Here is a 26793-nt window from a genome sequence, read left to right as displayed (position 1 = left end):
TGTCAGTCACTCACACGCTAGCAAGACTTCTGTGGTGGATTTATTGAAGGATTGTTTTCTACAAAACATGTTTGAGAAGCAACCAGAGGGTAACTCTTGATCTGATTACAGCAGTGTTATTCATGCATGAAGAATTTGCAGATAAGGAACCACTAGGTGACAGTGATCACAGTGTACTGATGTGGGATTTAGTTAAAGATGTAACTACTATCAAGGGCAAAGGGGGTGGGTTTTTGCTTTCATAAAGGTGACTACAGTGATTTTAGACAGTTTTTAAATTCTATACAGTGGGATCAACTGAAGATGTTAAAAACAGCGAATTCTAAATGGGAAGCTTCAAGGAATTAATTGTGGAAGCTACTAGGCTTTTCATACAAACTAAGAAATACTGTTCAAGATTTAGACCTAAATGGATGTCAGATGAACTAATGAGGCTTGTGGAAAAGAAAAATGCATGGGATGCATATAAAGTATCAGGAGATACAGAAGCCTATGGTAGATATAAGTTAGTCTGTAATCAAATCAAAGGAGGTTAGATGCAAGCAAAGACTGTTTACGAGAAATCCTTAGCAAGGGATGCAAAGAAAAACAACAGACTTCTTTACCTATGTAAACCATAGAAGGAAGAGGATGAATCAGATTGGTCCACTTGAAATTGGTGGTTCGACTGTTGACGATCCTGCACAGATAGCTGACAAACTGAATGAGTACTTTGCATCTACATTTACAAATGAGGAATTCTGTAGGGAAGGGGAGGAGAGAAGTTTACTAAACTAACTAGAAGTTAAATGATTTTGTAATAATGGCAAGCAAAGTGGAGGAGAAACTGAAGTTCAACATAAAAAAGTCACCTTGGGTGGATGGATTCTATACAGTTATATTCAAGGAGGCAGCGAGGGAAGTAAGCAAACACTTCACCATAATCGTGAGGGCATCCTTAAATTCAGGGGATGTCTCCATGGACTGGAGATGTGCAAATATATCTCCAAAGGTTGACAATTAATTATAGACCTGTTAGTTTTACTTGCGTTCTGGGGGAAAATAATGGAGTCACTGTTAAAGAAGTGTTGCAGGATCACCTAGATAAGACTGCAGTAATAGATCGGACAGCACAGGTTTGTTAAAGGGTCTTGTGTCTGACCAATTTGATTGGATACTACAATGCGGTCTCAAAGGAACTGGATGCAAAAAATAATTTTTGCATCATATACTTGGATTTCCAGAAAGCTTTTGATACTGTTGCACATGGAAGACTACTGTACAAACTGGAGCAGTGTGGCATTAACGGCAAGTTGCTGCAATGAATAAAGGGATGGTTGATTGGGAGATGGCAGAGTGATAATAAATGGACACTAGTCTACGTTGACTAATGTTATTAGTGGAATCCCCCAGGGTTTGGTCCATTGTTTTGTGTATTTATCAATGATATCGATGAAGGTATATCAGGTGTGTTAATGACAGTACGTAACTGCAACAGGATCTAGAAAGTTAGGCAGATGGGTTGAGAAGTGGTAACTGAAGTTTAACATTGACAAATGCAAAGTACTGCATATGGTAGCAGTAATCCAAGAGAAATGTACCAACTGTGTGGTACTACACTCAGGGAAGAGAATGAAAAAGACCTGGGGGTAATCATGCAGCAGATATGAAGTTCTCTGAACATTGCAGACGGGCTGCCAGAGCAGGTCATCGAGTCTTGTCAATGATATATAGGAATTTTGGTAGCAGAGTCAAGGTGATTATCCCCTTGTATAAGGCAATGGTCAGGACACACCTCAAATACTGCATACAGGTCTGGAGGCCTCATTTTCGGAAGGATGAAGAGTTGCTAAAACAAGTACAGAGAAGGGCAACAAGATTGGTGAGAGGAACAAGGGGTGCTCTTACCAAGAGAGGCTTAGGTCCTGCAAGTTGCAGGACTTAAGCTGCACGGTGATCTGATTGAGGTGTATAAGGTCTTGGATGATTTGAGCAGGCTCAATGCTGTTGGGATTCTTCCTCTTGCGCAGATTAAGAACCTGAAGGAGCATATATTCAAATTGAGGAAAGACAGTTGTAGAATAGATGTGCGGAAGTTTGCCTTTAGCCAGTGAGCAGTTGATTGCTGGACAGACTTCCATCTGCCGTGGAAGTTGATAGCTCAAATAAATTTAAGGCTGAACTAGACAACCATTTGGAGTGACAAAATGGGAAGTTTTTTCTTTTTTTTTTGGCTGATGCTGTATTAAGCTTGCTTTCTTGCATTATATGCCTCAGCTAATGCTAGGTCTAGAAGTCACAGAAAGAGGAACCATATGCCCTTGTATAAAAGATGGGAACCATGATTCACTTACTTAACAGTATCACATAACTCTTTTGCACATATTCAGTCTGAATTTATTCAATTTTTTTTTTTTTAAAGTTGTATTATTTTTTACACCTGTTAGTTTCAGCAAAATAATAATTCTTTAAATTCTTTTGAAAATAATAAACACCATAAACTGGCAACTTAGCCCCCGATGATAGCTGGTTTTGGGTTTTTCCTATTTTTGAACAAAAATCTAAAGAAGCAAGAATTGTAAGATTAAATATCAAAATCTGAGATGTATCCGTATATACTCAGAACACATTGGTAGCTTGCTTGATTGGCTGTATGAGATGCCTACTTTTTTTCCAGTTTATCTGCATGAATGATTAACTATTATTAAAGATATTTATTCCCAATTATTATTTTTTTTTATATCCATTGACTGTTCTTTAAAATTTGGGGAAAAAAGTATAAAACTAAGAAAACCAGGTAATACAATACTGACGAGTCATTATCAGAAAAATTACTTTTAAAATATTCAATTATGAAAATGTAAAATGTTTATTTACTAACAAAAGCTTAAATTATAGGTGAAAACCTCATACCTTTGAGTAGGACTGTTAATCTCTCAACACTCAATCACAAATGATTATATGAACTTACCCCCCCATGCATAGTCATAAATGACTCAAGTTAAAATAGCTATTAATTAAAATAAGTATGCCTTCAACTCTCATATCACATCAAGGGAATCGGAAAGATTAATGGAAAGACTGTGGCCACCAACCTTCAAAAACCAACCAACACCACAAGCCATCATGGGAATTGAAAAACAATTGTCGCAAAATTCTGAAAACGACGAAACAAATTAATTCACACATAAGTTAAACTTTAAAATCATTATTTAACTTCTTTTAAGAGACTACCTTATTCAGTTTGTTACCATGTTCACAACAGTACAAAAGTGATTCGCAAATGGTATCCCCCCCCTCCCGTTTTATATCAAATTAACGATGGCACCTGACAAGAGATTATTTATATAAACCAATGTATGAATTACTATTCATGCATATTAATAGAATTAACATTTAATTGCATTTCTAATGTTTCGGCAATTAATAATTTAAAATATTCTCACTGTTTATTAAGAACCTTGGATTCATTAAAAAGGAAATATGTCCATCAGTGACTGCACGAAATGCAAACTCAGAGGCACCCAACCTACCTGCCCTAACTGATGCCAAATGCTGCTGTATCCTTACTGAAAGTAAATTTTCGGTCAAGCCAATAAATAAGTAGAATTTCACCCACCACAAGAAATGTTGTAAACAATATTGTGAGCTTTCATGGTAGGAACTACATATGCCCTATATTTCAAGACAGCATGGAGCTTACTCATGGATTGTAGAACAATCTTAAATTCAGTGTTCTTAAATGTTAATAAATTGTCTATACCAATGTTGTATATATGGAACTTTAATAAAATGTTTGTGATCTGCCCTGTCATTTGTTGTACCCGTCTCCAATATATATTTCACGTGTTGACTAATATGAATAATGGTATTTAATGAATAACCCCCCTATTTAAAAATCTTTTTGTCAGTACGTGAGCTCATCCAATAAGGATTCTTGAGTAGAGCTGTATCTACTAAAAGGAGCATTATTTTTAACCAGTTTCATAATGCATATAGATACAGCTCTACTCAAGAATCCTTATGGGATGAGCTCACGGAACAGACAAAAAGATTTTTAAATAGGGGTTATTCATTAAGTACCATTATTCAGATTAGTCAACAGGCAAAATATATATTGGAGACGGGTAACAATTGACAGGGCAAATCACAAACATTTTATTAAAGTTCCGTATATACAACATTAGTATAGACAATTTATTAACATTTAAGAACACTGAATTTAAGATTGTTCTACAATCCATGAGTAAGCTCCATGCTGTCTTGAAATATAGGGCATATGTAGTTCCTACCATGGAAGCTCACAATATTGTTTACAATATTTCTTGTGGTGGGTGCAATTCTACTTATATTAGCACGACCCAAAATTTACTTTTGGCACCAGTAATGAATCCAAGGTTCTTAATAAACAGTGAGAATATTTTAAATTATTAATTGCCGAAACATTAGAAATGAGATTAAATGTTAATTCTATTAATATACGCAGACCTTATAATATTTCGGACTCGTGGATGCTTCCACGCATGCAAGAATAGTAATTCATACATTGGTTTATATAAATAATCTCGTCAGGTATCGTTAATTCGATATAAAACAGGGGTGACATTGTTCGCGAATCACTTTTTTTTTTACTTCTTGTGAACACTGTAACAAACCAAATGAGGTGGTCTCTTAAAAGAAGTTAAAGAATGATTTAAGTTTAACCTATGTGCGAATTCGTAGTTTTTAGAATTTTGCGACAGTTGTTTTTCAATTCTCATGATGGCTTGTGGTGTTGGTTGGTTTTTGGAGGTTGGTGACCGCCATCTTTCCATGATTCTTTCCGATTCCCTCGACGTGATATGAGAGTTGAAGGCATACTTATTTTAACTGATAGCTATTTTAACTTGATTCATTTATGACTACACACAGGGGGTAAGTTCATAGTATAATCATTCGCGATTGAGTGTTGAGAGATTAACAGTCCTACTCAAAAGGTAGGAGGTTTTCACCTATAATTTAAGGTGTTTTCCTGGGTGTTGGTGCAAAGCTGCAATACAGGCTTATTAAATTCCATCTCTAAGTTGTAAGGAGTCAAAGAGCAGCCAGGCACAGAACTGTCAAGCTGCATGACGCATGACCTTTCATTTTCAAATTTTTAAACACCCAGAAATTGTTACGAAGTTACAGAACTTAAAACTATAAAATTTTTAAGTCATGAAAACTGCTTTCTGATAGATGAACATTATTGCTGTGAATACCTGTGAAACCATGCTGTCTACTCAGCCTTAACACTCTGTTTACCATTTTTACTCGATAACCATTGAGGAAAAATGATCATACACTATGGTAATGGCGTGGGGGGGGGGGGAAACAGAAAGTTGCATATAGTTTTGATGTGAATTGTTTTAAATATTGCAACTATTAAGGACAAATAATCAGTTAATAAATGCAGATGAAAGCAAAGTCAATACTATGTGTTTGGTACCTATAAATAAAATTCAACTTATGAACTTTGACTTATAAACTTCATGAATACATTTAAGTTCAAGGACACCTGTACTACAGCCGAGAGAATGAACAAGGTCACTGGCATATATAGCCTAAAAAGTGGAGAGATCGGTGAACTAGGAAAGATGAGAATGTAGATAGTACAAGTTCAAAATGAGATCAGAATCAATTCTATATACTTTTTCATTATACCTTTATGATTACTTGTGTTTAAAATTAATCAAAAGGTCAATATGCCCTAACACTGCATATAACCCTTTAAATTCTAAAATGGACCGCATCTGATGTGGTAGTGACCTTGAGTTCATTCTCGTGGCATTATGACTATAGTATTTCAAATATCCACCCAATAAAATTTTAGATATAAATCAAAATATAGCTATATTTTTATAATAGTATATACTTCACACAACAAAATAGAGAAAACAGTAAAATAATAATTCAGTTAACACAAAGGCTATCTTCACTTACTTTTGTTGCGAAAAAAGCTGCCAGAAATATTTATCCCTTCACATCGAACAACAACAACACGTTGACCTGGGTAGGTATATATAAAAAAAAAATAAACATTTTTATACATATAATGGACACTTAAATTTTCCATAATTGGCTTTTAATATAGCCAAGACTCAGCTGCTTTTATGACTTTTTTTTTTTATAAATAAGTTTCTTAGTTAAGAAAAGATGTGAAATTATACAAGATCAGTAGTAAGAAATATAGAAAGTCCCTGTCATTCATGCAAGGTATTCTTATAAAACTGAATTAACTTAAACGAATAGGGCAGAAAAGCCATTTTCTCCTGGACTATTGTCCCTATCAATTTCTCCCGGCCTATTGTCCCTACACGAATAGCGGGGGGTTTACTGTATTTTATTCATGCAGAACAATATTTCCTAAACAAGAATTTAATGATACAATTAAAAAAAAACAATGAGAATCATGCTGCATATCCAAATCTTCAGGTTCATTTCACCAAAGCTCAAAACAATTGCAAAGAAGTTAATCAGTCCAAACTAGATTTCGAACAGGCTAAGAGTAGAAAACTTGCTTCTTGTCCATATGGTAGTTCAGCATTCTGGTCTCTTGCTAAAGCTATTAGCTGTAACTTTTGTCCATCTATATTCCCACCTCTCGGTCAAAACCAGATGGTTCTATTCCCCCTTCAGCCAAAGATAAAGCTGACCTGCTAAGTGTCCTACTTTTCTTTCAGCTTGTGTACTGATTACCTTGGTAAACCATCTCTTACCATTCCCAGTACTCCATTCAATGCATCCTGTGGTCTTCCATCAAAAGGATGACAGCAGGATTTTGAACAATTTTGATACCAAGAAAGCTCCAGTTATTTCTCCACTTGTTCCCAAAACCCGTGTTCCTGAACTCATTCCTGTTCTGTGTTGCTTTTTTCACTTTCTTCCAAAGGTATTTTTCCTTTTGCTTGGAAATTTGCTCATATCCAGCCAGTTCCTAAAAAGGGTGACAAATCCCTCCCATCCAATTATTGTCCCATTGCACTTACTTCTACTCTTTCTAAAGTAATGGAGAAATCAATTAACTGCCAACTCAAACTATCTAGAAACCATACATCTGATCAACAATAACCAGTATTGATTCTGCAAGTGTCAATCCACTGGTGATATTCTGGCTTGTGTAATCTATCTATGGGCAAATTCAGTGGCTAAGTTTGGTGAAACTCAAGCGGTTGCTCTTGGCATTTCAAAGGCCTTTGATCGTGTTTGTTTTTTGTAACAGCCAGTTTTCTCTCTGACTATTCACTGGGGGTGATGGCTGCCTGTCTAACATCTCCACTAGTGCTGTTGTTCCCCAAGGTTCTGTTCTTTCTCCCACTCTTTTCCTCTTGTATATTAATGACCTTCCATTGGGGAAAATCATATCCATAGTTTTGCTGATTATAGCACATTGCATTCCACTTTCCAGTTTGAGAAAACTTGCCCTGCACAAACACTTCAACTTCTCAAATATCCACTACCAATTGCTTAAATTCTGATTTCCGTAATCCTCCAGTGCGGCAAAGATAATTCAGTTGACTTAAATCCTCCTAAAACTCAGTCCTGTCATATCTCATAAAAAAGGATTCTTCCGCTCCTATGCTTACCTTTGATGACACTGATTCTAAACAATATCAACTTGACCCTCTTGGCATAAGCACAATACAATTATCTCTTACTCTGCATCTACAAAATAGGTTTTTTTCTTTTTCTCTCAGCATTACTTTTCTTCCAAACAGCTGTTCACTTTGTACAAGTTGCAGATAAGCCCTACCATGGAAGCCCTCCACCCCTGATGTTTCCACATCAAGGGTGGAGTCCCCAAAACATCTCTCAGGCTTCTAGATTCCATTCAAGAGGGCAGATATGTCAATTAATGGTTCATCTCTAACAGTCTCTCTACACTATCTCATAGAAATGTTATGTTTCGGCCACATGCCTTTTCTATAGATACATCCATGGGCACTGTTCTTCTGAATTTGTTTCTATAATCTCCCCTCCCCTCAAAGCAGTCACAACCACCAGTCAACAACCCTTTACTGCCCAACTTCAAATGCACAGAACCAACGTTTTCTTCTTCCTCATTCATTCACCCATCCATTTATCCAACAAAGAAATACTGAGACACATGGCACAGAAGAAAAGTGTATGGGATGTATCGTCACAAAGGTTACGCAAGCTAAGGCAGATGAGAAGTCTCTGGCAAAGAAAGATAGCAAAGACTTCTATCCTTATATTAACAGTAGAAGTTAAACTCAATGCAACAAGGCATCATAGGTTTAAGAGTATAAATAGTCTATATAATATTGGTGTGAATACACCATAGATCACTCTTAAAGGCAAAAACTGTTCGTAGCGTGAAAGGGCATCATTTTATCTGTATCTCATATTGTGCTCCTCCTTCACAACGAGATTATTTATACTCTTAAACTTATGATGCCTTGTTGCATAGAGTTTAACTTATACATTATCATGTACACCTTTTAGCATCTCTCATATTGTGTGATTATCTTCACAACTGGATTGTCATGTCTGCAATACCAGGGTACCTGCCCACTGAGAATAAGTAACAATAGTCTTCTCTTTTAGTGAAGCGTTACTTATTCAAGGCAATTCGCCGTGAAGGAGCAGGATGAGATAAAGATAAAATGATGCCCTTTTAGACTACAAATGTAGTTTTTTGCCTTAAGAGTGATCTATGGTGTATTCACACCAATATTATATATAACAGTAGAAGGAAAGGGTTGAATCACATTACCACTTGCTCTGATTGCAGACAAATTGAATAGGCATTTTAAAATTAAAAAAATTTAAATTTTTTGTTTATACTGAGGCATGACAACCAGGTCAGTAGAGTTTACAATAAATCATCAATAAAAATATTTATAGTATTTAGCAGTCACAGGTGTGAACCCCAGTCCACTCAAGGAATGCAAGCTATGCACTCTCGACCTTGACCACTCGGCTATGTCATTTTGTATCTACATTCACACAGGAGGAATTCTTTATGGAAGGGGATGCCAGAAGAGTTTCAAATATCAAGTCTGGCTTGTGAGAATGAAAAAGCCCAGTGTTATCATGCCTCATAACAAGCAGAGATGGGTGGAAAGAATTTTGCACCATAAACTTCAGATAAATGCATATATTGAATTAAGTATGCATAAAATTTTAGTTTATATATAATTACATATAATTTTACACACACACACACACACGTATATATCGTATCAATTTAATTTTTATATGTAATTTCAGTAACACACACACAGTTTATTAGGTACACCTAACTAGTACATGCTGAGCCTCCTTTAGCCTTCAAAACAGCCTGAATTCATCTAGGCATGGAGTACCATGCAGACATGAGTGTGTCCCGCAGTTCCTTGAGATTCGACGGAGGTGTAGGCCTGCAGCGAGCCCTTTCCAGCTCATCCCAAAGATGTTCACAACAGAATTAAGATCTGCAGACTGAGCGGGCCACTGCAGCAAAGAAAAGTTATGTTCCTGGAACCATTCCATAATGATTAGGGCTTTGTGCACCGGCACATTATCCTGCAGGAAGTAACCATCTGACTGAGGATAAACTGTCAACGTGAACAGATGCACTTGGCCAGCAACGATGTTTAGGTACAATGTGCATTCAGACGTGAGTCTATGGGTACAATGGACCCAATGTGTACCAAGGAAACATTTTCTACACCATAGCACTGCCCCCACTACCTTGCACAGTAGTCGTCAGACATGACTGGTCCATGGATTCATGTTATTTTTGCCAAATTCTGAGCCTTCCATCAACATGATGCACCAGGAACTTTGACTCATCAGACCAAGCAACTGTGTTTTCTAATCCTTGATAGTGCAGTGCCCACAGGAGGCATGCTCGCTTGTTCTTCATTGATAACAAAGGTACACGATGTGGCCGTCGACAGTTGTAGTCCATTTGTGACAAAGTGCAACCAGTGGTCCGTTGTGATATTTTGTTCTGTGCACCAAGGTTGTATTCTGACGTGATGTGCGACATTGTGGCCCGTGTTTGCTTGCACAATTCTAGCCATCCTCCTCTGATACTCTCTCATCAACAAGTGACTCTTCCACAGGAGTCCATTGAGAAGTGTTTTCTGTTTGTTGCACCATTCTCAATACACCCATGAAACTGTGGTGCGTGAAAGTTTAAGAGAACTGCCGTTTCAGAGATGCTTTGTCCAGCACAACTTGCACCTAATACCATGGCACGCTCGAAGTCCGTTAGATCACTCCTTTCCCCCATTCTTGCTACGGTTTGTACACTTAACTGATACTGGAAAGTGTTGTTATGCTGCATTTATATGCACAACTGTGGCCATGTGACTTGGAACGATGTGGGACAAACCATTTGTGTGCACAGCAAGGGTGTACCTAAAGTGGCACAGTATGTATATATATATAAGGTTGTTAAAATTAAAGTATCCCTACATAGAGGGCTCTGGAGCAAGTTCTATGGCTCATATTCAAGAGAAATTTGAACATGTAAAATAAAGAATGCGCTCGCCATTTATTGGGAAAAAAATTAGTTACAAAATTTGTCACGGTATGGCGCATAACTATCATAGTTACGATTATGCAAATAACTTACATTATTTGCATAATTGTAAGTTATTACCACAGCAACAATACTCAGCTTTATTGTGCTGTATAAGAGCAAAGCAGTCTCTTCAAAATCATACAGTAGATGTTTGCCTGCACTATAGCAGCTATGGCAACAACATTGCAGGAAAAGGCGCTATTAGTGAAGATATACTATCTGAACAGCAATAATACACCTGCAGCTATCAGAGAATTCCGGTGTCAGAATCGCATAAGGCATGGACCTATGAATGTGTGCTGTCCGCAAAATGATTGCAAAATTTGAAGTGACAGGACATCTTGGTGTTCAACCAGGTAGAGGTCAAAAACGAGTGGACTCCTCTCGTGTTGAAGATGTGGCTATGACTATCGTGGATTTATCAAGTCAATTTCCATGTGGTAGCGCAAGTGTGCCAGCTGTTTCTCGTGAAGTGGACATGCCATATTCCACTGTAAGGCTAGTAATGAGTCAGGTGTTGCAGTACTATCCTTACCAGATGCACATGCTACAGCAACTAAAGCATGGTGATGCAGATATTTGTTTCACATACTTCAGTTTCTGGCACGAATGAGTGGATATCACTTGGCCACGGAATATCCTTTGGAGTGATGAAGCCCACTTCTGCTTAAATGGGCAAGTGAATATGCACAACTGTCACATTTGGGCAACAGAAAACCCTCGAGTTATCCAAATGAGGCTGCACGTTCATGATTGGGCCATATTTTTTTGAACAGGTAACACCGACTGGACCCCACACCTGTTCCATCACTGGACAGCAATATTATGAAATGTTGGCAAATTTCACAATACCTGAGCTGCAACAACATCGGTGCCTTCAAGATACCATATTCATGCAAGATGGTGCACCACCCCACATCCACTGTTGTGTCCAAAGATCGCTAAGGCAACACTTAACAGACAAATGGGTCATCGGCCATTGTTTCTAGACATTTTGGCCACCCCAATCACCTGACCTCACCCCATGCAACTTCTGGTTGTGGGGTTTTTTGAACCAGGTGTATCGGGAAGGATGTCAAACTCTGGTAGATCTGAAGGACAGCATTAGACGTCATGTGCTGGCTATTCCTGTTGACGTTACGTTCTGCTGTAGAAATTGTTTGTTATTTGGATTTTAGGAGCATTAGAAACTAAGGCCATATTGCTCCGGGATATGCGGTGGTCATTCCCTGATCTTTCCGCATCCTCCGTATTTGGTGGTGACGGGCTCGAAACCCGGTCTAATCAAGAAGCATGTGCTACGCACTGCTGCTCCTTCCCACCTGGCTACGGAGGCGCCCCTGCTGTAGAAAATGCTGTTCTTTGAATGGAAACTGTTGTTGAACAAAATGGACGCCACACTGAACAGTTGTAGCCCTGCTTAAGTGATTTGTATCGCCACAGTGCCATATAGTGACAAATTTTGTAACTAATTTTTTTCCTCCAATAAATGGGAATGCATTCTTTATTGTACCTGTTGTCCAAATTTCTCTTCAGTACAAGCCTTACAACTCGCTCGAGAGCCCTCTACACAGGGATACTTTAATTTTAACAACCCTGTGTGTGTTGTTATATATATATATATATATAAACCGTAATTTTATGTTTCAATAGAAAGAAATGAAGGTACGACAGCAGTAGGACAAACCAGCACAGCAAAGAAGAATTTAATATGCAAAATTAAGAATAGAGTACTGTTGGAGAAAAATTATGAAATAATTTAGAAAATAGTTCAAATTAAACGAAAAATTTAGCGGTTTCCCCCCCCCCTCCATGCTTTCCAAATTGTGTAAAATATCACTATATGTAAAAGTAACCAGCCAACAATACAGAAATAAGTAAAAATAGAACATACCATAATATCGAATTGAATAGAAAAGACCATTACACCCCATCTCGTCAGTGGACCATGAGGCTATAATGGTCAAGGTAACCAGTACATTTCGAATGTATGGTACATCATAACAGAAACAGACCCAGCTTATTGCAGTGGCTCCTATGATTTTTGCTGCCAACACCCTTGATAAAGTAGTTAAACATCCTAGGACCCACTGCTTTAGGTACTATCATTCATTGATTTTTATGTTAAACTTTAATTTTATTTTATTTCAGGTATTCTGTTTTTACCATGCATGTGTTCTCAATTGTTCCATGGTAATTACACCTGAAAGGAGATAAATCAGAAATTGGAAATTATAGACCAATTAGCTTGTTATCCCACATCTACAAGTTGTTCACAAGGGTCATTACTAACAGATTAGAAAGAATACTTGATGAGAATCAACCGAAAGAGCAAGTTGGCTTTAGGACAGGATTCTCAACTATGGATCACCTTCATGTAATATCACAGCTAATGGAGAAAGCAAATGAATATAAAACACCATTATGCCTGGCATTTGTGGATCATGAAAAGGCATTTGATTCCATACAGCATAAGGCAATGTTTCGGGCACTGGAAAGACAAGGCATTGATACCCCATATATTATGATTTTGAAGAAACTATATGAGAGTGCTACCTCCTTTATTAGACTAGACAAAGACAGTAGGAAATTTAAAATTGAGAAAGGAGTTCGACAAGGAGACACAATATCTCCGAAACTGTTTACTGCTGCCCTTGAGGAAGCTTTCAGAAGATTAGACTGGTCGCAGAAAGGAGTCAATGTGAACGGAGAGTACCTAAACCATTTACGATTTGCAGATGACATTGTGGTCATAAGCCATGATCCCAAAGAATTAGAGGAAAATCTTAATCAGTTATGCACAGCTAGTAAGGATTTTGGACTAAAGATGAATATGGCTAAAACAAAAGTAATGATGAACAAGTATGCCACAGAAAGGGAAATAATGATTGAAGGAGCAGTAATTGAAAAGGTGGAGTCATATACTTATCTGGGACAAGTTATTAGCTGTAATAATGATAAATGGCTGGAAGTCAAGAGAAGAATAAATTTTGGATGGATAGCATTCAGGAAATATAGTCACATACTGAAGAGCAATATCCCAGTTTGTCTGAAACGTAAAATAATGAACCAATATATACTCCCCACTATGACTTATGGAAGTGAAACTTGGGCACTCACCAAAAGAATGAAAGAGAAGCTGAGAACTACACAGCGAAGAATGGAACGAATCATATTGGGAATCAGACTATTAGATAAGAAGAGAAACACATGGATTAGGCAACAAACTCAAGTAAAGGACATTCTTATCAAAACTAAAGAACTAAAATGGTCTTGGGCAGGACACACAGCTCGAAGACATGATGACAGATGGACTAAGAAAATAACAGAATGGTATCCAAGAGGAGCTAGAAGAAAACTTGGAAGACAAAGGCAGAGATGGATAGATGAAATTCATGAGTTTGTGGGTAGTAAATGGATGTCCAGTGCTCAAAACAGAAGGAACTGGAAAGTTGCTGGAGAGGCCTTCATCCTGCAGTGGATTGAAAATGGCTGATGATGAATTATACCTGACAGTTCAGCATCTCCACCTAATACACTGATAATAATATATTTGTCTATATTTCATTATGGTTGCCTGTTTTTTCTATTACTAGTAGTACACTGTATCCGTAACCATTTTAATATTTTTAATACCTTTTCTTTTTTGCTAGCACTTTCAGAAATTTCATTACATCTTATTTTTTCAATATTATATATATGCCATCTATACTGAAACAAAACTAGGTTAAGCTACACTGATACCTTCCAAAATAATAAACAAAAGTATGTGCTAAATATTATCCCCCTATCAAGCCAGAACAGGATTGCAAACACATTCTGACCCAACCTGCAGCATTTTTCCAGCATGCTCTACATTTAACACCAACATTTCTTCAACTTGTGCACAGTTAAATCCAACAGTTTCCATGAGAACAACAATGGCTTCCTTAGTCTAAAAACTATCATCATTCGTCTCTTTCTTGGTGATCTCTCGATCTCTCTCTCTCTCTCTCTCTCTCTCAGTAATTCAGAATTTTTAATGCAAAGGAGTAGAACAAATAAGCCTCAGGCTTCCTTGCACCACATGGCTAATAATAATAACTGATAGCTTTTGTAAATTCATCAATTTTCACTCCCAACAGACTTCTTAATACTAATGGAGACATGTATGGAATTATCATTTTTTTTCTAGTAAACACTATATACACTAAAAGCTTTATAGTGGCAATAGTTTGCTATTCACTTATTTTTATTTATCCCTAGTGGTCATGGTTACTCTAAAATTAGAGATAAAAAAATATAATAATAAGATTGTAGTAAATACTTAATGAATATTTTCAGTCACACATTTTATACCGACTGTAAAACTAAAATTCTTATTAGTTTTACACACTTTTAGTTACTATTAAAAAAAATTTCAATCTAACCAGCTCTTTTTGGTAACTACTATGTTGACATTTTTAGAAAATGACAAAAAATAGTTTTTAAAATTTTTCTTAGTCAAGTTCACTAATTACTGTTATTAGAGCCAGTAATTACTATGATGAGAGCTTTGTCAATCAATTCAGCCTTGCAGAGGTCATGCAAGGCTCATAGGGTAGAATTTTTCACAGCATGGTCTGTGATCGTTATCAGGAGAGACTGCTTCTACAGGGATGGGATACACAAGGCAGTGTTAGGTGGGTCAGCAAACTGGCAGCTTGGGCAGATTCACAGACTAATAGATTAACAGTAGCCACAGCAAAGGTGAAAGTAATTGTACTGTTTCTATTAAAATGAGCAGCACCCTGGAAAGCAAAGTGCTGGGATTTTCAAAAATGGCTGGGAGTCATCATGGAATTCACTGGGCAGCGTTAGGACAACTAAGAGTAACAACAGGTACATGTACACCAATGCCAGGAGAAGAACAAATAAATTTGAAGTGCTGGTCAAGACACTGAAGGCAGATATTGTTCGGATATCAACACAGATGTAATGAATGCAGAACTGGAATTTATAATTAATGGGAGGCATATAAAGAATTAATCTCTGAAGCTACTAGGCTTTTCATACCAACTAAGAATTACAATTCAAGTTTTAGGCCTAAATGAATGTCAGATGAGCTAACAAGACTTTTGGCAGAGAAGAAAAATGCATATAAATTATCAAGCAACACAGAAGCCTATGGCAGATATAAGCTAGTTTGTAATCAAGTCACAAAGGATGCAAACAAAGATAGCAGACTTCTTTACTCATGAAAACTATAGAAGGAAAGGGATGAATCAGATTGGTAGACTAAACATCGATGGTTGGACTGTTGATGATCCTGCTGAGGTAGCTTACAAACAGGATGAGTGTTTTGCAACTACATTTGCACTTGGAGTTATTTTAAGGAGGGGAATGCAAGAAGTTTATCAAACCCTAACAGGGAACTAACTGATTATAACAGGCAGAAAAGTGGAGGAGAAATTGTTGAAGTTAAGAAAGGCACCTGGAGTGGATGAGATCTATCCAATTATATTAAAGGAGGCAGCAAAAGAAGTAAGCAAACCCTTAGCCATAATCTGAGAGCATCCCTGGATTCAGGGATGGTCCCCATAGACTGGAGATGTGCAAATGTATCCCCAATTTACAAAGGGTGATCCCAGGGTGACGAGTAATTACAGATCCATTAGTTCTGTTCCAGAGAAAATAATGGAGTCACGGGATAAAGAAGCATTGCAGGAACATCTATACAAGACAGCAGTTACAGTTCATACACAGCATGGGTTTGTTAAGGGAAAGTCTTGTTGGACCAATTTGACGGGATACCATGATGTGGTCAAAGAGGAACTAGATGCAAAAAATAATAATAATTTGATATCATATACTTGAATTTCAGGAAAGCTTTTGTTACTGTTGCACGTGGAAGACTTAGAAATTGGAGCAGTACGGCATTAAGGTCAAGTTGCTGTTATGGATAAAAGGTGGGAGAAGACAGTGGTAATCAATGGACACTGCTCTTCATGGACTAATGTTATTAGTGGAGTCCCCACAGGGTTGGGCCCACTGTTGCTTTGTATATTTATCAATGATATTGATGAAGGTATATCAGGTTTAATGGCCAAGTTTGCAGATGATACAAAGGTTGGAAGGATTGTTAATGTTAGTAATGACAGTACGCTACTGCAACAGGATCTAGAAAGTTGGGCAGATGGGTGGCAACTGAACTTTTAACATTGACAAATGCAAAGTACTGCATATGAGTAGCAATAATCCCAGTACAGCACTACCTGAGTGGAGCAGAGATGGGGGCATCCCCTGGTGCCATTTGACACTAAACACATTACACTGCACTGCCTGAGTGGAGTAATACTGGAGTTAGCCCATTGCGCAGTACTACTCAGGGTACTGGAGAATGAAAAAGATGAGCGTAGCTGTGCAGTCAGATATGAAGTTTTCTGTTCAATGCAGACAGGCTGCCAGAGCAGCTCATGGGGTCTTGTCAACGATATACAGGAATTTTTCTAGCAGGGATAAGGAGGTGATTATCCCTTTGTATAAGGTGATGGTCAGGCCACACCTTCAGTACAACATTCTAGAAAGGAAGAGGAGCTGCTGGAGAAAGTACAGAGAGGAAAACAAGACTGGTGATGGGAACAAAGGGTTGCTCTTACCAAGAAAGGCTTAAGTTCTGCAAATTGCAGTGTCTGCACAGTAGACACCTGTAAGGTGATCTGACTGAGTTGTATTTGGTCCTTGAGGTTGTCACAGACATTCTCTCAGATATGCCAGACAAGCTACACTTGCTACCTGGGAGTCTAAAACGCTGATGGAACTGATATTCGGGTGACACTCAAGTCAAGTGGACCCAATTTCGGCGAAGTCCGGACGGTCTGTGACAGCCAAATCCTCTGCTTGCACCTTCACGATGGTGAGACTGTTAGTAATCCTGGGTATAACCTCCATGCACAAGTACATGGTGGGTGACCACCCAGGTGTGAACCAACGTAAGCAGGGGTCAAGGTGTGGCACCCACACCACATGGAGGAACGCCGCCCCTCTATGTTACCAGGCAGTACGAGGTGGTAGATGACTCTCATCAACCGGTGAAATACCACCACACTTTGCTTATTGGAGGCTTGAAGTGGTGGAACCCATGTTTAGTCTCTAGAGCTAAGTTCCAGTCAACCCTTCCCAATCTCTTTCATCATGCAGTATGATTGATGACTTTTGAAGTTATGATGAACATCGTGGCGAGATCCAATATTCCTTACATTTCGAGGGTACAGCTCTAAAACGGCGTTCGCAGGCCAGCCGCTAGTTAGTACACTGGACCGAACCTATTGGTAACTCTCTAGGAGGCTTCCGGATCAGCTAGTGTATAATCTTGCTACCTCTACTCTGCCAGATAGTGACTGGAGGGAGTCCGAGTAGTGTGTGTGCGGGGAGCATTGTCGAGGCCACATTATGTCAAGGATCTGGGTATATTCTTACCACGTGTACGCCATATCCAAAAATTTCATTACTTCATACAGCATGTCCCACCCACTTTTTCTTACTATTGAATACACCATGAATTGTCAAACTAATAGAGCAAGCTTATCTGCGAAAAGATCTAAACCTCCGAAGGACTTCCTAATTCATTTCACAAATATACGTGGTCTCAATTCTAATCTCAATGATGTCCATTTCCACTTGCAGTCTGCCAAACCCCATGTACTTTTTCTGACAGAATCTCAGTTATCGGTTGATTCAACTACTGCTCATCTCAGATGCCCAAATTATTCGCAGTATGATTCCTTTCGCCTCAAAGGTGGTACTTGTGCATATGTCCGTTCTGATATTACCTGTCAGAGACTTGGCAATTTGGAATCTCCTCTCTTTGATCTTCTCTAGCTTAAAATCTCTCTACCTCATTGTGTCAAATTCATCTGTTGTCTCTACCGTTCTCCCAACTCCACTAATCACTTGGAGCTCTTTGACTTCCTCTCTTTGCAACTTGACTTTCTCCAGTCCAACTTTCCTAACAGTGAGGTAATTTTCCTTGGTGATTTTAATGTTCACAACTCCAGCTGGCTTCCATTTTCTAGTCACACCGACCCAGCAGGTCGAGATGCTGAGGCTTTTGCAATTACTAATGACCTATCACAGATTGTTCATTTACCTACAAGAATACCGGACAATCCTGATCATACAGCCAACCCGCTTGATCTTTTTCTCACAAACAACCCTTCTAAGTACACGGTTGAAGTGAGAGGTCCTTTGGGCACTTCAGATCACAATTTGGTGATTGTCTCTTCTCCAATGGAACCTTTATCTCATGGCTATTCCCAACCTCGTGTTGTTTGGCATTACAAGAATGCAAAATGGGATGACCTGCGAGACTTCTTTTCTTCTTTTCCTTGGTCGGATTACTGTTTCAAAACTTCTGATGTCAACGTTTGCTCAGATCGTGTCAGTGAAATTATTCTTGCAGGAATAGAATCCTTTATCCCACACTCCACTTTAAAATCTCGTCCTTTATCTAAACCTTGGTTTTCCAATAAATGTACTAAGGCTGTCCAAGAGAAGAATGTTGCATATCGTAATTGGCTTCTTTCTAATTCTTCAGTTTCATTTTCTGCCTACACCAAAGCTCGCAACAATTGTAAAGCAGTTATTAATCAGTCCAAACTTGAGTTTGAACAGGCTAAGAGTAGAAAACTTGCTTCTTGCCTTAATGGTAGCTGAGATTCCGGTCTCTTGCCAAAGCTATTGGCCACAACTTTTGCCCATCTCTGCTCCCACCTGTCCAAATCAGATGGTTCTGTTGTCACTCCAGCCAAGGATAAAGCTGACCGGCTAGCATCCCATTTTTCTTCCAACTCATGTATTAATGATCTTGGTAAAACACCTCCCACCATTCCCAACACCCTCCATTCAATGCCTCCTGTGGTCTTCCATCAAAAGAATGTAAGAAGGATTTTGACAAATCTTGATGCTAAGAAAGCTCCAGGTCCCGATGGTATTTCTCCACTTGTTCTCAAAACCTGTGCTCCTGAACTTACTCCTATTCTCTTTGCCGCCTTTTTTCACTTTCTTATTCCAAAGGTGTTTTTCCTTCTGCTTGGAAATTTGCTCATATCCAGCCAGTTCCTAAAAAGGGTGACAAATCCCTCCCATCCAATTATCGTCCCATTGCAATTACTTCTACTCTTTCTAAAGTAATGGAGAAATCAATTAACCACCAACTCTAAAATTACCTAGAAGCCTTCCATCTGATCAACGATCGCCAGTATGGATTCCGTCAGTGTCGATTCACTGGTGATATTCTGGCTTATGTTACCCATTTATGGACTAATTCATTGGAAAGGTTCGGTGAAACACAAGTAGTTGCTCTTGACATCTCAAAGGCTTTCGATCGTGTTTGGCATAAAGGTCTTCTAAACAAGCTTCCATCATATGGTCTGCCAACTGTTTTTTGTAATTGGTTATCCAGTTTTCTCTCAGATCGCTCACTGAGGGTGATGGTAGATGGCTCTCTGTCTTCTAACTTCTCCACTAATGCCGGTATCCCCCAAGGTTCAGTTCTTTCCCCCACTCTTTTTCTCTTGTATATTAATGACCATCTTCCATTGACTGGAAATCCTATCCATAGTTTTGCCGATGATAGCACATTGCATTCCACTTTCCATTTTGAGAAACCTTGCCCTGCTCAATCAGCTTCAACTTCTCGAAAATCTGCTACAAATTCCTTAAATGCCGATCTTCAGGTAATTCTCCAGTGGGGCAAAGACAACTTAGTTGATTTCAACCCTTCTAAAATTCAGTCTTGTCTTATATCTTGCAAAAAGGATTCTTCTGCTCCTATGCTTATCTTTGGTGACACTCCGATTTCTAAGCAAAATGATATATCTCTTTTGAGGATTACCCTGACTTATAATCTCTCTTAGCACAAGCACATTACAAATATTGCTTTCTCTGCATCTAAAAAACTTGGTTTTCTCTTTCGCTCTCAGCGTTACTTTTCTTCCAAACAGCTGATCACTCTGTATAAATCGCAAATCCACCCTGCCATGGAATATTTTTCCCACATCTGGGGTGGTGCCCCCAAAACCTCTCTCAGGCTTCTTGATTCCATTCAGAAGAGGGCAGTTAGGTTAATTAATGATTCATCTCTAACAGAGTCTCTCCACTCGCTTTCTCATAGACGTGCTGTTTCTGCTGCATGCCTCTTCTACAGATACTTCCATGGGCACTGTTCTTCTGAATTGGCTTCTATAATTCCCGCTCTCTCTTTCAAAACAGTCCAAACGTGCCGCACCAGCCAACATCCATTTACTGTCCAACTTCAAATCCACAGAACCAACTTTTCATCTTCCTCATTTATTCATTCAACTGCCGTTTTCTGGAATAACCTTCCTTCATACGTATTTCCTGAAAATTACAATCTACAGAAGTTCAAGTCCAATGTCAACAAATATCTTCTTTCGTCTTCTCAACCTCCAACCCAAGCACGGTACTAAGTACTATGGGTTCTAATACCTCTGGTGTTTGGGGTTCACGTAAAAAAAAAAATAATAATAAAAATAATGCCTTGACTGGTTTGAGCAAAAGGTGGAATCCCAATGCTGTTGGGATTCCTCTTCTTTCTTAGATTATGCACCTAAGGGTGCATAAATTGAAATTCAGGAAAGACAGTTGCAAACAGATGTGTGGAAATTTGCCTTTAGTCAGCAGGTGGTTGATTGCGGGAACAAACTTGTATCTGTAATTGTGGAAGTAGCTAGCTTAATAAATTGAAGGAAAAACTGGACAAATATTTGGAGCAAATGGACAGGTGAAAATGTGGGGGTTTTTTTTTTTTGCTCATGCTGTATAAGCTTGCTTTCTTGCATCATGCCTCTACTAATGCTAACAATGAAATACTTAATTTTTGACATTTTTGAAGTGAAACTTCTTTAGGTGCCCCCCCCCAGGCAGTTTTCGCATGGCAGTAACTTGCATCACCGGATTGACAAAAAAATTCACAAAAATGCGACATGAAATGATTCATTGCCCTACCATTGTACCCCTCCATACCAGGCACCAGCGAAGTGGTGCATAACACAATAAGTATCCCTACAGTGCGGCCAGTGTAAATAGCACGTGTGTCATGTTTGCATTTTAAATCGCTGTATCTCATTCACTTCTTGCAGTCTTAATTTTAAAAATTTAAAACCAAAATATTTTTCATCATTCTCCACCATATTTCATAAAAAATTACAATAAAAAAAAAAATTTATAATTCATCATGCCAAAGACTAATAGTAAGCATTAAGGCCTATAGAATGCACATATGTGAAATGCAACCACCAAAACCAATTCCATGGAGTTCAAAGGAGAGATCTATAAAAACTTTGTTAGAAACTTGCAAAAATACAAGTCAGTATCTCTACAGCAAGGCCACATACGTGTCACGTTTACATTTTAAATCACTGTATATCAGCTTCTAGCAGTCCGATTTTAAAAATTTCTTTCGTTATTCTCTACCGTATTTCATAAAAAATTGATGGAAAAAAATTTAATTCAACATACTGAAGACATGGTGAGCATTAAGGCATATAGAGTGCATATACGTGCAATGCGACCACTGAAACCACTTCCATTGAGTACAAAAGAGATCTCTAAACTTTGTAAGAAACTTGTAAACTACAACTCAGTACCCCTACAGCAAGGCAACAGTGTAACTTGCACACATTGTGTTTGTTTTAAATCTAGCAGTCCAGTTTTAAAAATTTATTTCATCTTTCTCTACCATATTTCATAAAAAATTGATAGAAAAAAAATTTAATCCAACATGTTGAAGACTAATAGTGAGAGCATTGTAAGGCACAGAGCACATATACATGCAATGTGACAACCAAAACTACCTCCATTGAGTACAAAGGAGAGATCTATAAAAACTATGCTTGAGTTAACACCTACCTTGTGTTTTTTTTTTTTTTAAATTTTCCTGTTCCGATTCACCTGGGAAAATATGCTCCCATCTAGCCAACAGGGTGGCAATCTCCCACTGCTCATCTGTTAACTTTCATACCATCTTGAATTTTCCACCTGACTCACAGTTGCCAGTATAGTTTCCATCATTCTCAATCCACTGGCGATATCTTTGTCTATTTAATTAACCACTGTACATATCTCGCGGAAGATTTTTGAGAAACTTAAGCATGATGGTAGATGATCATCTTCTAATTCAGGGATGTCCAACCTTTTTAGGCTAGGGACCAAAACAGATATACTGCTGAAGGTCACAGGCTGCATAGTTTGACACAGCAAGCAGTCCACAAGACCTGATATTATCACTAATTATGCATTTTTCAAAACAGAATTTAATTTTTTTTTTTTATCTACCTTTGTATTCAGTTTTCTCAGTTTTTTTTTTTTACATTTTTTTTAAAAATTAAGTACAAAAATCTACTTATAACAAAATAACATTCCTTTATATGTTTCGTCTCCAGAGCAAAGTTTCCAGCACCCACATCTCCTGCACAGTACTAATATAAAATGACAATAATAGTATAATACTATAATATAATAGTAACATAATACTAATACTTACTAGTACTAATACTAGGTGGTAGGTGACTCTCATTACAACCAATTTTCTAACTGGATACTTGAAGTGGTGGAATTAATGTTTAGTCTCCAGAGCAATATTTTCAGCATCCACTCTCTCCTTCAGCCCATGTATGGTACTACTAAGTACTATAGGTTTTGATACCTTTCATGTTTGGTGTTTTCATAAATGTAAGAAAGGACTGAGTCACTGGGTGTTGCATTTTTTGGCTGAATTTTCTATCACTGGTATGTTCCAAACACAGCAAACAACTACTCAAAGGTTAAAAGGATAAATGCTGACAGTTTTAAAAAAATTTTGCAACAAATATATCCTGCTATCAATCAATTACTGTCTCAGCTGGTAGTGCATGTTTGTGAAATCACAACTCTCATTAAATGGGTGAGGGGGTTCATCATTGACAGTAATGATACATTTAAAATGTAAACAAGACTATGTTACACTTAACCAAATTAGAAAATTAACTTGACTATCTGCAGAAAGTGCAGTATTAAAAGAGTATTTACAGCCAAGCTGATACTGACAAAGAGTTTAATTTTTCGATTTGAATGATTTTTTCCTTTTACAAAGTGATCTTGAAACATTTCTAAAAAGTCTGAAATCATGATTAAATTCTCAATTAGGAAAAAGCTGTTATGCATAAATAAAATACACATAAAAAACATTTTATTGCAACAGAAAATTTCTCAATTTTGCAAAATGAATACTGACCTATCAGCAATTAACTCACCTATAAGCAGTGTCTTTGCAACAATTGCAGCCAAACGACCAAGGAGGTGACCACGACCATCAATGATAAGAGCCTAGAATATGAATATTCAGAATAATAATTAAAAGGGTGGAATAACACAAGGGAACAGATGTTATGCTGAAACCTCAACTGAAATTTTGTGACTTTATAGATTATGAAGTAATACTTCTACACAAAATTTTCACTGTCAACAGCAACCACAAGCACACAGTCCTCAAACACTTGCATTGAGTACCAAAGTTTATATTTTACATAAACCACCACCAGCATATATTCTGTAATCACATAGACAAACAGCAGTGGGCCAAAAGGAGTTGTGACACAGAGTATCACTTCCTTTTGCCCTCTACTTGAAATGCTTGGAAGTCTCCACAGCACACCACCAACTAATTCAAAGTGACATTTTAGAAAGGCATAGCTGGCATTTACAGCTACAATTTTGCAAAGAAGTATTCCTTTACATGATCTGTAAATGATAAAAATTTCAAATGAGACTGCTATGATAAAATTGATGGGTCCCTTATTTAACAGTATTACTTTTATCTGCTAAGGGTAAAAAAATTCAGTTATAACCATAACGTGATCACAAAAGTATGCATCAAATTACACAGCATTCACAAAATTTATATTTTAGTTAAATCAACCAATAACTGAGATTCTGTCAGAATCTCAGTTAATTCAACTACTGCTCACAACTCAGTTGTCCAAATTATTCACTGTATGATTCCTTTCGCCTCAAAGGTGGTACATTTGTGCATATGTCCGTTCCGATATTTCCTGTCAGACTTGATGATTTGGAATCTCCTCTGGCTTAAAATCTCTCTACCTCATTGTGTCAAATTCATCTGTTGTGTCTACTGTTCTCCCAACTCCATTAATCACTTTGACTTCCTCCCTTTGCAACTTGCATTTCTCAGTCCAACTTTACTAACAGTGAGGTAATTTTCCTTGGAGATTTTAATGTTCACAACTCCAGATGGCTTCCGTTTTCTAGTCACACTGACCCAGCTGGTCGAGATGCTGAGGCTTTTGCAATTACTAATGGCCTTGCACAGATTGTTCATTTACCTACAAGAATACTGGACAATCCTAACCATACAGCCAACATGCTTGATCTTTTTCTCACAAACAACCCTTCTAGGTACACAGTTGAAGTGAGTGGTCCTTTAGGCACCTCAGCTCACAACTTGGTGATTGTCTCTTCTCCAATGGAGCTTTTATCTCATGGCTACTCCCAACCTCATTGTTTGGCATTACAAGAATGCAAAATGGAATGACCTGCGAGATTTATTTTCTTCTTTTCCTTGGTTGGTGTACTGTTTCAAAACTTCTGATGCCAAAATTTGCTCATATCGTGTCAGTGAAATTATTCTTGTAGGATGGAATCCTTTATTCCACACTCCACTTTAAAATCTTGTCCTTTATCTAAACATTGGTTTTCCAATAAATGTGCTGAGGCTGTTCAAAAGAAGAATGTTGCATATCATAATTTGCTTGTTTCCAATCCTTCAGTTTCATTTTCTGATTACACCAAAGCTCGCAACAATTGTAAAGCAGTTATTAATCAGTCCAAACTAAATTTTTAACAGGCTAAGATTAGAAAACTTGCTTCTTGCCCTAATGGTAGCCAAGCATTGTGGTCTCTTGCCAAAGCTACTGGCCACAACTTTGGCCATCTCTGCTCTCACTCTGTCAAAACCAGATGGTTCTGTTTTCACTTCAGCAAGAATAAAGCTGACCTGCCAGCATCCCATTTTTCTTCCAACTCATGTATTAATTATCTTGGTAAAACACCTCCCACCATTCCCAACACGCTCCATTCAATGTCTTCTGTCAAAAGGATTTTGACGAATCTTGATGCTAAGAAAGTTGCAGGTTCTGATGGTATTTCTCCACTTATTCTCAAAACCTGTGCTCCTGAGCTTACTCCTGTTCTTTGACGCTTTTTTTTCACTTTCTTATTCCAAAGGTGTTTTTTCTTCTGCTTGGAAATTTGCTCATATCCAGCTAGTTCCTAAAAAGGCTGACAAATCCCTCCCATTCAATTATCGTCTTATTGCAATTACTTCTACTCTTTCTAAAGTAATGGAGAAATCAATTAACCATCAACTCCTAAACTATCTAGAAACCTTCTGTCTGATCAACGATCACCAGTATGGATATCCTCAGTGTTGATCCACTGCTGATATTTTGGCTTATGTTACCCATTTATGGAAAAATTCAATGGAAAAGTTCGGTGAAACACAAGCAGTTGCTTTTGACATCTCAAAGGCTTTCGATCGTGTTTGGCATAAAGGTCTTCTAAACAAACTTCCATCTTATGGTTTGCCAACTGTTTTTTGTAATTGGTTATCCAGTTTTCTCTCTGATTGCTCACTGAGGGTGATGGTAGATGGCTCTCTGTCTTCTAACTTCTCCACTAATGCCAATGTCCCCCAAGGTTCAGTTCTTTCCCCCATTCTTTTCCTCTTGTATATTAATGAACTTCTTCCATTGACTGAAAATCCTATCCATAGTTTTGCCGATGATAGCACATTGCATTCCACTTTCCATTTTGAAAAACCTTGTCCTGCTCAATCAGCTTCAACTTCTCGAAAATCTGCTACCAATTCCTTAAATGTCGATCTTAAGGTAATTCTATAGTGGGGCAAAGACAACTTAGTCAATTTCAACCCTTCTAAAACTCAGTCTTATCTTATATCTTGCAGAAAGGATTCTTTTGCTCCTATGCTTATCTTTGGTGACACTCCGATTTCTAGGCAAAATAATATCTCTTTTGGGGATTACCCTGACTTCTAATCTCTCTATCTCTCTCTCTCTCTCTCTCTCTCTCTCTTGGCACAAGCATATTACAAATATTGCTTCCTCTGCATCTAAAAAATTTGGTTTTCTCTTTTGCTCTTGGCGTTACTTTTCTTCCAAACAGCTGTTCACTCTGTACAAATCGTAAATATGCTCTAACATGAA

General features: G+C 37.9%; 1 protein-coding gene and 1 non-coding gene across 2 annotated transcripts in view; both read right to left on the bottom strand.

Moving 5' to 3' along the window:
- The window catches only part of RpL13A (ribosomal protein L13A), a 97567-nt gene that overhangs the window by 43798 nt on the left and 26976 nt on the right, over positions 1-26793 (bottom strand). Inside the window, exons 2-3 of the mRNA XM_090383391.1 lie at positions 23806-23878; positions 5941-6006 (exon numbers count right to left, since the gene is read on the bottom strand). Coding sequence (XP_090239517.1) covers positions 5941-6006; positions 23806-23878 — 139 coding nt within the window. The remainder of the gene's footprint in view (positions 1-5940; positions 6007-23805; positions 23879-26793) is intronic.
- LOC150091357 (small nucleolar RNA Z195/SNORD33/SNORD32 family) lies at positions 23405-23480 on the bottom strand. The gene has a single exon (XR_016547767.1). It is a non-coding gene; the product is annotated as a small nucleolar RNA Z195/SNORD33/SNORD32 family (small nucleolar RNA).

Source organism: Mastigoproctus giganteus, chromosome 1 (genome assembly GCF_048544385.1).
Source record: "Mastigoproctus giganteus isolate SK-2022 chromosome 1, ASM4854438v1, whole genome shotgun sequence".
Lineage (NCBI taxonomy): Eukaryota > Metazoa > Arthropoda > Arachnida > Uropygi > Thelyphonidae > Mastigoproctus > Mastigoproctus giganteus.
This window is presented reverse-complemented; position numbering and strand designations above follow the sequence as displayed.